Source organism: Ascoidea rubescens (assembly GCF_001661345.1).
Source record: "Ascoidea rubescens DSM 1968 unplaced genomic scaffold ASCRUscaffold_6, whole genome shotgun sequence".
NCBI lineage: Eukaryota > Fungi > Ascomycota > Saccharomycetes > Ascoideales > Ascoideaceae > Ascoidea > Ascoidea rubescens.
Genome location: NW_017962918.1, coordinates 297756 through 314741, shown reverse-complemented (window position 1 = coordinate 314741; position 16986 = coordinate 297756). Strand labels below are relative to the sequence as shown.

The 16986-nt window shown below is 32.6% G+C and overlaps 2 protein-coding genes across 2 annotated transcripts; one reads left to right on the top strand and one right to left on the bottom strand.

The window, feature by feature from the left end:
• Nucleotides 1-168: 168 nt before the first annotated feature.
• On the bottom strand, nt 169-1748 carry ASCRUDRAFT_75753 (uncharacterized protein). The gene has a single exon (XM_020193203.1). The coding sequence runs from the start codon at nt 1628-1630 to the stop codon at nt 293-295; it is 1338 nt and encodes a 445-aa protein (XP_020047315.1). The 5' UTR covers nt 1631-1748; the 3' UTR covers nt 169-292.
• Nucleotides 1749-4771: 3023 nt separating this feature from the next.
• ASCRUDRAFT_7980 (uncharacterized protein) lies at nt 4772-10809 on the top strand (the record flags this gene model as incomplete). The annotated part of the gene is made up of 6 exons (XM_020194424.1): nt 4772-4810; nt 6207-6334; nt 8979-9068; nt 9335-9407; nt 9909-10219; nt 10593-10809. 6 exons carry the CDS (start codon nt 4772-4774, stop codon nt 10807-10809), a joined length of 858 nt encoding a protein of 285 aa, XP_020047314.1.
• Nucleotides 10810-16986: the final 6177 nt, after the last annotated feature.

Genomic DNA, 16986 nt, shown 5'->3' with positions numbered 1-16986 from the left:
GATTAGAAATAAGATTAGAAATAAGATTGAAAATAAGATTGAAAATAAGATTGGAAATAAAATAATTTTTAAAAAAAGGATAAAAAACAATAACAAATTTCAATAATCAAACTAGTTATAATAATTATAGTAATTGATTTAATTATTATAATAAACATTAAACAGGAGCAAAAAATATAAATTAAATTGAAGTATAAAAACTTAAAGAATATGATTATTAAAATTTAAAAAAAACCATTTAAGAAGTAAAGTAAATAAGATCAAATCATACGTATTAAACAATAACTTGATATCAAAATAACTTCAAAGCTCTTCTAAGTTCATTTTCTGCATCAGAATTTGGGGCTGTTTGAGGTTGAGGAATTTGGAGAGAACGGGAGTAAGAATGAGAATGGGAATTAGGAGCTGATTGAGGTTGAGAGTTGGAATTGGAATTGGAATTGGAATTGGAATTGGAATTGGGACGAGCATTAGAGTCAGAATTAACGCTTGAAGAGATCATATATTGAGACGGATTTCCCATTTGATTAGAATAGCTGAAAGAGTGATACATGTGCTGAGGATGAGGAGGATTTGGATAATGAAGTTGGTGTTGTAGGTGAGGTTGGGATTGTGAGTGAGAGGGGGAGGGAGAAGAGGGTTGATTAGAATTGAAATGAAAAGCATTTTGGAAGTTAATGTTGGGATAAGGATTAGGATAGTAAGCATTGGGAATTAAAGTCGGATTTGATAAATTATACTGGGAATTATAAGGATAGGAACTTGATGAAAGATATGGATGGTTTGAATTTATAGGTTGGACACTCTTAGGCTGAGCATTTTCAGATGCGCTATTCAACAATTCATTGAAGGATATCTTTTTTCCTTGAAGTTGTTGACGATTTATTACATTTAGGGTGGACTTGGAAACTGGACTTGAATTGACTATGGCAGTGATACTGGTAGTGTTTGATTTTTTCTTAGAAAAAGTTGGCAATGGTAGAGATTGCGGCATCGGAGAGTTATTAAAAGAAGAGCCGGCATATGTGGTTGAGCTGGAGGTAACACTACTGCTGTTGTCATTAATATTGTTTGTTTTGTTATTATTGTCACTGCTAGAGGGATGAATTGTTTTTTTATCAGGATTAAGGGATTTGGAGGTTCTATTCAAAGAGGATAGGTTACTTGATGAGTTATCGTGATTTATACAAAAGTTGGAAGACTTTGTTTGTCTTGAGGGTTTCAAATTTACTTTGTTTCCAACAGGAGAAGATTTTGATTTTGATTTATAGCTGTAATTCTGATTGGAAGAATTTGATTTTGTTCTGACATGGTTGGATCTTCTGTTATTTGAAATTGTTGTTGTTGTCGTTGTTTGACTGGTGTTATTATTATTATTATTCTTATTGTTGTTGTTGTTGCTGTTGTTGTTTTTAATGCTGTTGCAGCTGATATTATTTACCGGCCTATTGTTTGATTTGGTGTTGCTCACATCACTGCTAGATTTCTCAACAGGTCTGGAAAAATCACTAAGCTTGTTGGGATTAGCAGACCTTCTATAATTGTTAAGTTTCTTGTTCATTTTATTTTGTATTCTAGGAGCAAGGCTAGTATCAAGCAAATCAGGGTTGTTGGAATGTTGAAGAACCATCATGGCCAGAAAAGGATTGTTGGAAACAGGTGAAGGATAGAGAAAGGTATTGGTGGTGAAAGAAAAGTAAAGCAGGTAATGTTTATCGGTGGGTTATCGAAAGCAGAGAAAGGCAAAAAGAGTAAACAGAAATGGTGAAGTTTAAGAATTTGCAGAAAGAAAAGGTGTGTTTCTGATCAAGCAACAGGAGGGTTTTCTGAAACCAACCGGAAGTGTAGCACTGCACGTGGAATACGCGTGCAGGCCGGTTTTCAGATAGGAGTGTCCACAACAAGCATGGCGTGCCCCAAACTAGATGCTGAGTCAGCAATACGCTCACGTGCCTTTACGAATGTAGCGCGCCGCGTTGTGCGTGTTCATTTATAACAGGTCTCGGTGCGATATTTGTCGCTGCCAAACTGTTTCTAGCCGAAATCACTTTCAAAAGGGGATCATAGAGGTTTTGTTCATCTGGCTTCTGATTTTAAATCTAACTCGTTGTACCATCAGAGATGATGCTTACCTAGATTATCGTCACTGGATATTCAAAACATTAGCAAAGCCTGTTAAGTGATTGAAATACGTATCTGGAATCTAGATAATGATCATAAATTATCACCCTGAAAACGTTCAATAGAACTAAAATAAGTAGATCCATATATGATAAAGCACAAATAGAAGAATCAGAGTGTTTGCGGCCAAATGGCGCTAGTCCTAATAGGACTATTTAGTCTTCTTCATAACCAATATGTTCATGGTCTCTCACTGATCCAACGGTAAATTTTTTTTTCTATTCCAACGATTATTGTACCTTACATCAGTATATTGTTATTATTATTTTTGTAACAAGTAATTGGATATTATTCTTTGCCAATACCAAATAACAGTCTGTATATTCATATTTCTCTGCATTCAATAAGTAAAATATCAGAAGCAACACATGCGTCCAGCCACCTGTACTTGCTAACTAGATGGATCACTGCAGCCAAACGCAGTAGCTCGCGTATCTGGATCTAGGGGTCTGCGCGCTGCGGTACAGCTTCTGTGTTCGGGGTCTTTGCCTTTTGGACCTTCTCTGCGTATTGTGTTTTTTGCAGCAAAAAAAGAGGTTATGTGAGAGTTGAAAGGTAATTTGAAAGAGTTTTGTTTTTAATCTTCAAAGATGTGCAATAATGAAATTCTTTTAAAGACAGGCACATTTCATTTTTTTGAGCTTTGAACAACAATCTTTTTGTATACGCCAACTCACCCTTTGATTAACGGTTCATTTATAAAATTTAATTGAAGCATATCAGGTCTGAATGAAGATGGTGATAAGTCACTAATTGGAAAGTTATATTATTATCATATAAACAAAGTGATAAAGCCTGTAACTCAATAAGGTTTTGGTGATGAAAATCCACTCAGTATTTTCAGCAATCTAATCATACTACTGCCACTCCATAAGGGATTTCGAAGGACCAGAAATTTGAGTTTGAAAACAATTTAATAATGCAAGGTAGCAAAAATTTGACAACACCAATTTTTTTTCCTCCTCCTAAATCTTTGCAAGTTATTAATTAGTCAAAATCATACTCTGGTTGCTTATTATCATTTAATTATCCAAACTTCGCAATAAAACCACTTTTTCGTTATAAAGCTTAGTTAAACTTCATTAATTAAGTGGAACCCTTGCATGACTTTAATAAATGATAATTTATAAAGAAAAAAGTGCACTATATTTTGATATCTCAGGTCTGAATTCTTATTTGTCTTCAGTAGATGTTGCTCCATACAGAAGATATTCTATTCGGCAACTCTTGAGTGGTTTTGTTTATCCAGCTGTTTTGCTTTGAAACCCAATTACCAAGACCAAATAATTTGCAGCAATCCTCGCTCATTCTTAGCTGCACACTATTCAGAGAGCAAATAACTACAAAAAACTGCTTCTAATACCACCAAACAGCAGAACTTTCCACGACGAAGCCCATCTTTATTACATTTGTTGAGTCGTTTCAAGGGCACAGGGCGCGGTGCGCACATGCACGCCGAAGACATCAAAACAGCCCGTTTCCATAGGCCTTCAAAAGTCCATACAACGAAAAAGTTGAAATTATTCATTATTTTCGTGGAAAATGTTTACTCAATATCAATTCATGGCCTCTACATTACACAATGCTTTGAATATTTTTTAAAAGCCATATAAATGAAGAGTTATGGCAATTTTAATTCAATACCTTTGTGATATTAACACTTCAGACAAATCACTGTTTTGTGTTTAGACTTTCCACTGGCTTTCCTCCCACTCGCTCACAAAAACCATCAGCGTTAAGTGAGAAATTATCACCCAGTTCAAGCTCAAAATAACAGTTCAAACATTAGTTCAAAGCAACCAATATGGAAATATATATCACTACCTATGCTATTGTTATATATATCTAATTTAATGTTTGGTTTTGTGCTTTTATGCTTTTATGATTGCTCACTTTTATCCTAATGCTGAGTGGTTCTTTCAACCTTTCACGCTCTTCAGTTTGTGGTCGTTTTTTTTAAGGTTTGTTTGGAATCAATATCAGTCAGCTTTGAGCCCATATATCCTAAAGACTTGAAGGCAATATTTAGTGTTTTGGTTTTTCATCTTCTTCACCTTCAGATCCTTTTTATCTCTTTTTTCATTCTTCAGCAATAAGCGTTGTTTTGGTGTTCCAAACTTAATTTCAAAAACTGGTTGCTTTTTTTGCTGACGGAGAATGTTTTTCCCACCAAATTGTTGATCAAACTTCTTCCACTTTTTCAGTTGCTTTCAAATAAACTAATTATTAATGTTATTTATCTGCAGTTGAAAATAATTTAGTTTAAAAGATCTATTGATAAGAGCTATATTGTTAATTAAAGTAAACAATTTCATTACCTACTTTAACCACTCTTCTTCCTAGCTACAAATACTAACCTTTGGGAAATCCAATATATAATCAGATGATTTTCAGGTTTTGAAAACTTATTATTATAAAAGAATTATAATTAAGAGCCACTTTATCACCAACAAAAAAAATGACTTTGAAAATAATTTTTAGCAAAAAGTGTTAATAAGAATCAAAACGAAAATTTTTCCCTTTCGAAAAAGTTGATATAAAACCTTAAATTGGCTCACAGTTTTCTTTGCAATGTTTATTAAACTCAAAGATGGTGCCAACTTCTCTTATTGACATTAACAATAAATATGTACTGAATCTATTTGAGCTAAAAGGGTGCTAATCGTTTAGTTTTACAAAATGCTTTTCAATCAACATTGCAGTCAAATTGAAATGGTAAACTGACTTAAAATATGCTATTTATCACGACAGTCATAACAATCAATTAAATTTTAGATCTATTTTTGCTTACACTAATTACTACTTTTATTATTTATTAAATTCTTTTGTTACTAATTCTTCATTTATTTTATTGAAGTCTTTACAAACTATATTTATATTGACAGTTGTTATGTTTTTTGACCACTAAATCCTGATAAAATATACTATCCACTATCACAAAAAAGTTAACCAATATGTGGTATACATTGTACTGCATATATACATTTTGTTTTAAGATCCATTTTATTATTTTATTATTTTATTATTTGATTATTTGTTCTGTTTTTAATTTTTAGAAATGCTGATTTAAATTCAGAAAATTTCCTTCAAAAGTCAACTATCAATCCAAACATCAAAAATAATCTTTTTGAAATCAAAACCAGTTATTCAACCTTAAAATTAAAAAAAGACAAAGGAAACAAAAGAAATAAAGAAAAAACCTGGTAAAGCTGTTATCTATTTAACGCAAGATTAGTAATTTACAAAATTTGATCTTTGAATTTTTCGGCAAATAATTTCTGAGACAACTTTTATTTTAAGTCTACACTTAGTTACAAAATCTACTTTACAGAAGGTTTTTTTTTTTTTTCCTTTGCTTTTCTAATTATCTGATTATGATTTTTTACTGTTTATGATACTTATAATGTCTATTTTGTTTATGTTTTAATCCTGTTTTACATATGTTTTGGTTGGTGTTAGTTGATGCGGAAATGCAGATTTGATCTTTACACCAACATTTAAACCTTCTTCCGTGTGGAGATAATTTTTACTTTGAGACCCCAAACGGTTTCACATATTTTAGATATACAAAAAAGAGCCAGTGGATTGATTTATGAAATCTATTTAATGATAAATATGTGTTGACACACTACAAACTAATTGCTTTGATGGTTTTTGGCTTTATATTTTCTTTTTAAATTGATAGGAAAAGTATTTTGTGGATTGGATTTTCAAAAAGCTTTGAAAAACTTAAATATAAAATTTAATCCCTAGGAAAACTTTGAGCAAAACTAGGTACAATTTCATTTTACGTCTTTGCAAGTAACTTTATTATTTGAAACACAAACTAATTACTTCTATATTCGAGTTTTGCTTGAATAAATAACTACTCCAAACCGGAACCGAAACTTTCTGTTTATTGCAACAAGTTTCAATTAAAAAATAAATATAATACTGTTTATTTTTTAAACTACCTTTTCCTCTATATAGCTTTGATTTACACTAAAAATCACACTCTACTTTAGATTTTCGGGATTTCTTTCCAGCGTTCTCAATTGGATTCGAATGATTACAATCAAATTTTAATTCTGAATAACAATAAAAGTGAAATAGATTTCAATTTAGTGAGTGATGGTAGTACTGACAATAATGACCTAAGCCATGATAATGATAGGTTTATAAAGGGAAAATAAAAAAAATGTGTTGACAACTATTACAGTTTCATTTCTGAAATGATGAGATATTTGATTCAACTAATATAGGTGATCCCAGTACTGGCAAAAGATCTATAAATATTGAATACAGCAATAATAATATTATTACCGGTTTGGTTTCCACACAAAAGATGAGCTATCAGAACACGCTTGATACTGCAAACAACAAACAACAAACAAGATTTTTATGTGTTTGGACCAAATGAGTAAAACAAATAAACTACTAAATTAAACCCTATGATGAAGTTGCAATACTTGTCAAGTAACATTTCACAATAACTCTATCAATAAATAAAATATGTTATTTTATTGTTCCTGGCATTCAGACACTCACATTGGTGCTTATGTTAGTGATGGAAAGAAAAACTTTTTAGAATTAATAATTGATATATCCAATCACAACCAATTTGAACAAAATATAATTAAGATTTTTGATTTTTCGGCTCTCTTGTTTAGAGAATTTACTGATATAAAAAAACCGACAATTGACCCCACTGACTATACAAAAATATTTGAATTATTTCTTTGGTTTAAAAGATGATAATACCAGGGTTTTGTTTTTTCAATGGATGTTATTTTGAAGTGGTTATTTTATCAACTACACTCAACAGAAAACCATATTTTAAAACCGCGCCAATAGCAGCCTTTGCAGAATCTACAATAGCCAAAAAATATACAAAATATTCAATTTGAACAAAGTTTACAAACTCTACAACATCTGCACTACCTAGAAATATACAATATCCAGAAAATTCACAATATCTAAATAATCTACCATCTCCATAAAACATACAATTTTCATCATATGTATAAAATTTGCAGTTTGTGGACATTTTAGATGCTCCACAATGTCCACAATATTCGGATAATTTACAGTCACCATAAAATATAGCAAGCCTGTTGAATCTAAAATCAAAATAACCAAAATAACCCTCCTGTCTTCACTCCATACAATCTCCATGATTGCTGAAACATCTGCCATGTTTGCAGTATTCATGAAATTAAGGACTTTTAGCGATATCAACACCACCACCACCACAACAATATCATCAATATCATCAATATCAGCAGCAGAAAAATCAAGCATGGTGGCCAGCATGCTTTATCATGCACAAAAATTATCTTTGCCTGCGGAAATCGGCAACACTCAAAATAAATTTGACACCAGCTCAATGGAACCATTTTCGTATTCAGCTACGCAACTTGGTGCACTATTATTATGTTGCCTTTGCAGTTTGTCCAACAGGAAAATGATCATCTTGAGCAAAAGGCAATATGAAGAAGTAGCATTTGTGTTTATTGGAAACGCACAATAAACGGTAGTTTGACTGATATTTGAAAGAGGGCAGAATGAGTTTATATCAGGGGTTGAGCGGATTCACTTTCCTTTTCAGAATGGCCAATAGGCCTGGGATTTAGAGGTTGAAAAAGAAGCTGAAAAAGACCTCATAACATTCCTTTTCCTTTTATCTGGTTAATGACTGCCCTTCTGGTGGTCTCAATGATTTTAATTGATTGATAATAAAAAAAGGATCAAAACTCAAACACAAGGACAAACTATATTGGTATGACAAGTCAGCTGCTGAGGTTTCATAGTACTTCCATGGTGTTCCCATCAGCTTTAATACACTTCAATGAAGTGGGAACATGAAATTGGAAATTTTTGCTTTCACAACTGATAAATTCGAAAATAACAAAAATCTGAAAAATCCATCCCATCAGTCAACAAGTTAAAAATGCTAAGGAGAAATTTATCCAAAATTGTTGCCCTTTTCATGCGTATGTTTCAAATTATGCGTCAATTTCAAAAACAGCTTTTCCATAATTCCTATTAAAAAAATTGAAACTGACTTAAGCTTGCAGGGGGATGAGCATCCACCAGATAGTCTACATAAATCTTGAGGATTCTTTGAACTGCCATAACAATTTATCTGATTTTTATCATGTGGAGATTGTGTGTGTTTTAACATTGATTGAGGATGGTAAAATCGACAGGAAAATAATCCCTATCTACTGTAACAATCCAGTATAAAACTAGTTAAGCGATTTTTCACAATATTATTGAGCATATACCAAATTACTTAAATCATTTAAAAAATTGGTTCATAAGTTACAAAACCATAAGTAATAAAAGCTTAATAAACAAAGGAAAAAACAAAATTTATGATCATTTTTGTATATTGGAACTCATGTACACAATTATTATTGACTAAAAATTTTAATCTAATCTACTTTAAAAACCTTCTACAAGATTTGGGTCACTTAAACTGAAAGACGGACAAAAACTGGGACAGGACAGAAACAGCCATTGTGCCCTAAAAGACACAGCACAGTTTCCCCACTATTTGGAGGGCTGAGAAGGATCTCCTCACGTTGTTTATTCATATGAATCAAGCATTGTCCAGCATCAAATCCTCAGATCTATTGCAATTACATAGGGGTCGTGTGGCTAATTGAATATCCATTTTAGCATGCTATACAATGATAAATCACAAAAAGACCAGTGACTAAAAATGAATCTGTGCTAAATATCCGATTTATTTGAGATTGCAATTATGTGTTATTTTTCTTTGCCCCTGCTGCAAATCTATTTAATTGCTTTAGAGACGAAAGATACAACGTCAACAATGGGAATGCATTTGTTGAAAGAGCGAAAACCGATATCTGCAACAGTAGTTCGGCAAGTGAAACAAGGTTGCAACCAACAAATGTATTTATGAAGTCTAGTCTGGTGCAAATGAAGATTTAATTTCAAACAAAACACTTCCTCCAACTTTTTATAACCTGAAAAATACTTCTTTTGCTTCTATCACTGCATCATCACCCAATTTGAAGTCACACTCCCAGCTCAACGTTGCTTCATCTCTAAATGTTTCAAATATTTGTTTCAACCCATAAAATTCAATTATGTCAAATACAGTATGAAAAGACTGTTTACTTATTATTCATGCTGTTGTTAGTAATAATATGAACCATACGAAAATCAATTTTGTTGCTGGTGAAGACATCAAAAACAACACAACAAGAAAATTAGTACAGAGCAAGAAGCTTCACAGAAAGAAAAATTGTTTGCCCAAAAGACTAAAACTTTTAAAAACTTAAAAATCCTCTTGCGTCTCACTTTGAACTCGAATAGGGAAAGTGATAATAAATTATTTTCAAAGGATTCTAAATTTCAAGAACAAACATCTAAAACATTGGCAGCAATAGCAATACCAGCTTTAAGAATTTGAAAAAACGACTAACTTTGGATACCTCTCAATTTTTGAATTTATCATTTACGTCTCTTTTGAACAGCAATTTTGTTTAATCTTAGACTGAAATCAATTTAAATAATCATATTTCTAGTTCCAGAATTTATAAATCATTTTACAGCAAACTACCATTTTATCAAATCACTATTAACCATTTTTCTAATCACAGATATAATTACTATTATAATCATAACCGTCATCTACATTATCGCTATATCAAAATACTCTTTACAAAAGATTAATTACAATCAAACAACATATTCTCTTTAAATGGCATTAGTCTCTAAAATTTGAACAGACTTATATTGTTCTTATTGGCTTTCACAAAAACCAGATAAATAATAATTTTTCTGATGATTTCTTGAAACAATTGGCTTATATGCAATACCCAATTGATATTGATCATCAAAATTATAAAATTAGATTATCATCAAATAAAACAAGAAAATCAATTACAACAGATTTGATACTTTTTTATTATATCAGCACTATTCTGTTACTCAACGGGAAGTTTTTAAGAGCTTCAATTGAAGATATAAATAAATTCGGGTTTTCAAATCTATTTAGAAGAATCATAATTGAGAATTTTAAGTATAACAACTAGATAATACCAATCAACTTATTGTTAATAAGATTCCAAATAAACAACCTAAAGATTTTATAGAGAGAGAGCAATAATTCAAAAACTTTAAATCTAGAAAACTTTGAGAGGGAATCTGCTTAATATAACTACTCTCATAAAACCACAAACAATGATTGGACTAACAATACTAGCTGTTGATTGAAATTTGATTCGCGCAGTACCAATTAAATTAATGAAAGGTATCAAAGTTAGTTGGAAAATTTTGAAAGGGAAAAGAAAAAGAAAACCATACTAATTTCGGATTATGATGATGAATTGTTTTCAAGATTTTATAAATTTTGGCTTATGGGTAATGAAAAATCAATCTAATATCGAGATCAGAATAAATGAAAGTCTAAATTTAATAAGTTTCACGCCCAAGATTCATATGAAAACAAGTGATTATTTTCTTTTGCCTAAACAAAATAAGAAATACCAATCATCAACAGCTGATTTAGACATTCGACAACAGCATACTAGTTCAAACTCATCACCATTAAATCTTTCTCATAGCAATAAAAACAACAACATTTACTCTAACAGAAATAATTTTAATTAGATCAAGCAGAATAATATTTTCAATAACATTTATAAAAGCGAATATCATAATAAAAAAAAAGAGACTAAAACCAATATTATATTACTTTTTTAATACAGACAAATTAAATAAGTATTTCTGATAAAAAACTGATGAACTAGAGGATATTCTTCATCCAGGGATTATTGATGTTGTTGATCATACCAGTTTCGATAATGACAGAAACAATATTAGAAATAATATTATCCTTAAACCGTAAAATAAGGATAACAATAATTTCAATCAAAAGCAAGATATTGATGAAGTTCTTTAGGTTGATGAAACTTTAAATAAAGAAAGGGGCATCGAAATTCGAACGTCATTAATGGAGAAGATAATTTTGAAAACATTAAAAGTAAGCTATCTACTCTTTGAAAATTCTTTTAAAATAATGTATTGTCATATCTCGAAGTAATATCTCTCCCAATTTAACTGAAGATTGAAGGATCCAGAAAAATTTCAAATACTCTTCAACTATCAAAAAAGTGTTGGAATGACTTATTGACACCAGATGAAAATCTATCTTTCAAACTACTTTTATCAGCTTACTTTTCAGATTTTATCGCAATTCCGAAGTATGATTGATCTTGACAATTGATTTTAAAAGGTCAAATCTGTTTTGTAATAGTCATCAAATAAATCTTATCAATTTGCAGAGTATGGTTTTCAAGGACACTACTGCTTTCGAAATGATGGATGACAAATTTTCCAAAAGACTCTGTTTAGTGCAATGTTTTGGTATTCCAAGTGCAATTCAAGTAAATAATATACTTGAATGAATAGTAAAAACTTATTGCAAATTATCAACATTGCAGTAAAGTATGTATAACTAGTGGCTAAGATAATTGTTTTATTTTAAGACTTTCAAAAAAGTTAAGATTGTCGTATAGCTCGATGCCTTAAAGCATCCAGAAGCACTGTTAAAATAATATCTCAGCATTAGTGTCGTATTACCAGTTTAATGTTCTGCAATCGAAATATTTTACATCCACTAATTAGTGGATCGAAATCTTCTTTCAATTTTTCTAGAAACAGCAGGTTTTTGATTTTGGTTCTTGTTTAAGGAGCTGAGAGGTATCAGTCTTTCACCATTTAAAACCTGTGAGAATTCTCGAATTGTTTGAAATGACTCTTCAGCGCTAATAATGTAACTTGAAAACACAGGTGAAAAAGATGATTGGAATTTTGGTTATGGTGGAGAAGTAGTTGAAACTATCAATGATTTCAAATTAATTGAAGAATTTAAATCAACCTAAGAAAACATAATAAAAATGAATAGTTAATATAATGATCAATTGAGTAATACAAAGCTCAGTACTTCAAATCATTTACAAGAAAACAGCTCAAAATGAAGTTTGGAATGCAATATAACAAAGGATAAAGTAAGAGAACAGGGAATCAAAAACCATAATAGAACTCCTTACTGAAACTCAATTTAAATAGGAAGCCAAAAGCTTTAAGAATTTTCGACACTTCAAGCAGTGAAGCATTCGAAGTAAGTTTTCTAAATTTTCATTTTAATATATAAAAAAACCAATACCACTCACAAGTTAAACCAAGCAAAAAACCAAAACAAACTGTATTGGAAGCCAAACCTCAATTATGAATAACTCAACGAAAACCTTTCAAATTTATTCACCCATTAAACAATAAGCACATTAACTAATAAACAACCTGACGAAGTTAACCTTGATCGAATTATTTCCCAGCTATGAAAACACCAACAGCAACAAGTGATATGTTTGTACTAAAAGGAACAGGAATCAAAATAAAATATAGGAGAAGGCTTGATGATTTAAAACTTTTTATTAAAAAGTGTCCAGGCTTGACACAATCTAATTGAGTATTACAAGGAGTGAATTATTTAGGTAGAATAAATTTTAGACTGGAAAAGAAGGCCAAGTAATTATTGACAATGTTTTTGACTATTTGGAAGTTTATTTTTTAATTATTTCTAAAACAATCCAATTACATTTATCTGATACAGAATTAGGATTGTATTTTCTTGTATTCCTTTTTTAAAATGTAATAATTTAGTTTTATTGTTATTAATCAATATACTAATTGGTTTCAAATCGGAATAAAATACATCCATTTCATGTATATTAATTGGATTTTTAATTTAACCAGATAGTTGTTTAATCAATTAAAATGCTGGTTTTCAAAATATTCCAATCTGATTCCTAAACACTTTCAGTTTCATCTAAAGTAGAATTTTTGAATTCACTTTAATTTTTATGTTTTGAGATATTTAGAATAATGATTTCGGTTAAAAATTCATCAATCACCACCGGAGGTTTTGAAATTTTAGAGATTATAAACTGTTTAGACAGATTTCCCAAAAATATATCATTTATCAATTCAACATTGTAGTTATGTCATTTTCATATTATTTTTTTATATTTTCATCAAAAGAGTTTTCCATTTTATTCCAAAATGATATTTTGTTGAAAATCTTTTATGGTTGATCTTCATTGTTTATTCTTGGGGGTTTTAAGTCCATTGCTAACAAAGAAAATTGACAAATAGATCAAACCAAAGTATCTGAGAAGTGTTACTAAGGATTCCTCTAAGTTCTCTCCACTCCCTCCCATCAAAGCTGTGCAAAACTTGAATTACAATTGTTTAAATATTGTTTAAAAATCTTGTAGATATTAAAATTGCGCAATAACAAATAATGGTTACTGTAATCTTTTACTTTTTGATGATTATCTCCTCTCATCTTCTTTTTGAATAAGCAACCAGTTCAAGTTCGGTGCATGTTTCACTGCTTTAATTTCATAAAAATATTGGAGATGCTCAATCTTGCATTTGCTATGTAGCGACTCAACTTTAAAATTATTGAAAGCTGTTGTAACGAATCCATGATAATATATTAAGGAAAAGAAGTATCAAAGAAAAAAGAACGTAGAAAAGATCGCCAGCTGCACTTAAATGTTGTAGCGAATCCATAGTAATATATTAAAGTAAAAAGGTATATGAGAAAGACAAACGTGGAAGAAATCGCCAGCCGCTTTTATGATGTGAGCCATCCGGATGTTTACATTCGGTCTCTCAGTGTCGGTCACCGGTCTACTCCCGTGACACTCCGTGATAGAACTCCGTTTCTTACAAAAAGGCTGGGGATCCCTTCTACGTTTTTCATTCCTTGCTGTAGCGATTCCATGACAAAATATTAAAATAAGTACATAAATGAAATCGAATTACGTAAAAAGGATGGCCAGCCACTGTTATTGCAAACCCGGTTTCATTGCAGAACGTCGCGGGAGCAGACCGGTGACAGGCACCGAATGACCAAGTCTAAATATGTGGGAATCTCACAACAGCTCTCTTTAAACAAATATCCACAGCTCAGACGATGGAATCAACGTATTCTGTTGTAACAAATCCATAAAATTATATTAAGGTGGAAAATATATAAAAAAAACAAAAGGTAAACAGGTTTGCCGGCCTCTTTAATAGCGAGGTGAGTTGAATCACCGAGCGTCTGGAATGTGACAGGGGACGGACAGCGCGAATGCAAATGCATATCTCAGAAAACCTCACAACGGCCACTTCAATCGCAGTAGCAGCGCCACCGACACTGACGTCGACGTAGACAGCAATTATCTACATCCAGCCAAAGACCGATTGCGCTGGCTAAGGTAACACCAAGTTTAAGTAGAATACATTGAATCCAGCGAGATATTCACGCACCGAGGAAAATAAAATTACACCTAAGCTACGGCGACACCAGGGACCATCCTCGAGTGCCAGAAGGAAGTGTCTTTCCAATTCGTGCATGCGCGTTCTGCTAACAATTGATTTTCACAGCTTAAATAAAAATGGCTAGCAAAGCGCATTGGCGTTCTGCCTCAAGACCGATACTCATTCAGTTCGTTTGTACTTATGTCATCTCCAAATTTGTTGAGGTAACAATACACCAATATGCATTGACCATTGAGAAAAGTTTAACCCAAAACAACAATAAACAATTACGTGAATTATAAAAATTGAAAACTCGGTAGCAATGGCCTCTACTATCTACGAGTTTTTTGAAGATTTGGCAAGAGCAAAATTGAAGTGGCAAAGGTTGTTGAACCTGCTGGGCCAACGTCAACAGCGGTGAGCATGAACTTGTATAACACTTCGTTAGCGATGATGGCGTATAAGGAAGCAATAGTTTTCAAATTTCACCGCGCGAGGAATACAACCCAACTACAATCAGCATCATTATACTCATTGAGGCAGTTAGCTCAAACGGTTGAGCATCAAAGAGTTTAGCGTCATACACACAGAATCTGCCGCAGCACCATTAGCGTCACACTTTGCATAGACAAGCAACATCGTCAACTCTTTTACTGTGTCGTAAATGATTGCGCTACTGTTGAAAGTTCTGATTGGTGGAATGGTTGGCGCAGTTAATATTCGAGTAAGCAATGAGGTCGATAACTGCTGCATCAACTGATGTGTCTTGATTTGGACGCTTTTATTATATCCACCGCTCTCTTCACCGCATTAGTGAGCAAATATATTCAACATCAAAGGTCGGCGGGCTACAAGGAAATACATTATGCCGACGGAAGTAGCAGGTCTTTGCGTAATGCGCAACATTTAACCTCAAACTAATTTTTGATCAGCAATGTCTAGGGCCCAGTCACTACTTTGGTAGTGAAATTCATCACCATATATAGCGGCATTGTAATGAACCATAGATGGCTGTGAAGTTAGTTTCTTAACTTTCTGCCCGAACGGCGTCAATGAATTATGCATTGTGACTTTTGATATTCACCCAGCAATTCACAACAGAATTAAAATCAATTTCTAAGCATTGTAGGGCAACAGAGACGTATGCCACTGCAGGTCTGTGAACGACTGAACGTTTTGCATCTTCTTGAAAACAATCAGCTTTGTTGAAAACATAATGAGTGTTGAATTGCTAGTATAACCTGCAGTTGAGAGGCATCCAGTTGACCCTGTTGGTCAATCATTCGGACGTTGATGGTTGTAGATACTATAATTCTCTCGTTATTTTGTCAAGCTCCTGTTCATGGCTAGGACGCTCTACTATCCTCTTCAAATTAGAATTAAAGCAAAAACCTAACATAGGATTTACCCTGCTTGACCATTGAATTTGGTGATTTTGCAATGATAAGATCTTTTACATTTTATCCATGCAGGCACTGGTTCTGGTTCCCTAAAATAGTAATTTGCAAATGCAGCTGATTCATTTGCAATTCAATCCATTGTAGAACTTGACGCACTCTGTTCTAGAAACAAATGTGGCACTGGTTCAGTCAGCAAAATGATATGTTGCTCTTCCGAATTTACGCAATAGTTCAGTACTCAGAATTCAGCCAGTAGATTCATGTAAATGTCAACGACAATATCGCCAAGAAGGAATGAGCTTCTCACATCCATTTGTTGAACCATCAATTATATTGAATCTCTACCCGCAGGACTCACTGTAGGTCAATCGTACGGGATTAAAGGAATGGATGCGGCAGTATTCGTAATATTTTTAAGTTGAGAACAGGTTTGTCGAACAACCCGGGTTTTGGCAAAATCACCATATGGTGCTGAGATCATTGACTGCTCCCAGCAGCAGCAGGATAGGCTTGCCAGAAGGTAAATCATCAAACAGTAAATGTTGTTCTAAATCATTGTCTGTTGCATTGATTGTCAAGAAACTTTGCAGATTGGATTGGTGGCGTTTGGTCTTAATAGGGCAGCGGCCAATGATGCATTGACCAACCACGTCGGATCGCCCTTGTCTTTAATATTGTTAGTTGAATCATTTTCAGACGAATATAGCAAATTCTCAATGTCATCCAAATCCTGTTAATAATCGTTTATGGATGTACCATCGTTGATTCTATCAAGTGAGCACCGGTGTTAGCAGTAGCAACATGATGAATATCACCGGGGGGAGCAGCAGATTCATCTGAAAGAAGTTGAATCTGTTCGATTCCATATACTTCTTGTTCACATCAGGTGACGTTATAAAATTTAATATTTTCATTTTCGATACTTTTTAATGTCTTGTCTGAAGGAGTTGGTGCTCTGCGCCCATTGTCATTGCCCTCAGTGGACTGATTTCCTATTTTAGCATTAGCAGCAGCAAGTAAGATTCTATCGGCTGATCGCCTTGGTGGCTTAATCCACGTAAAAGATAAAATT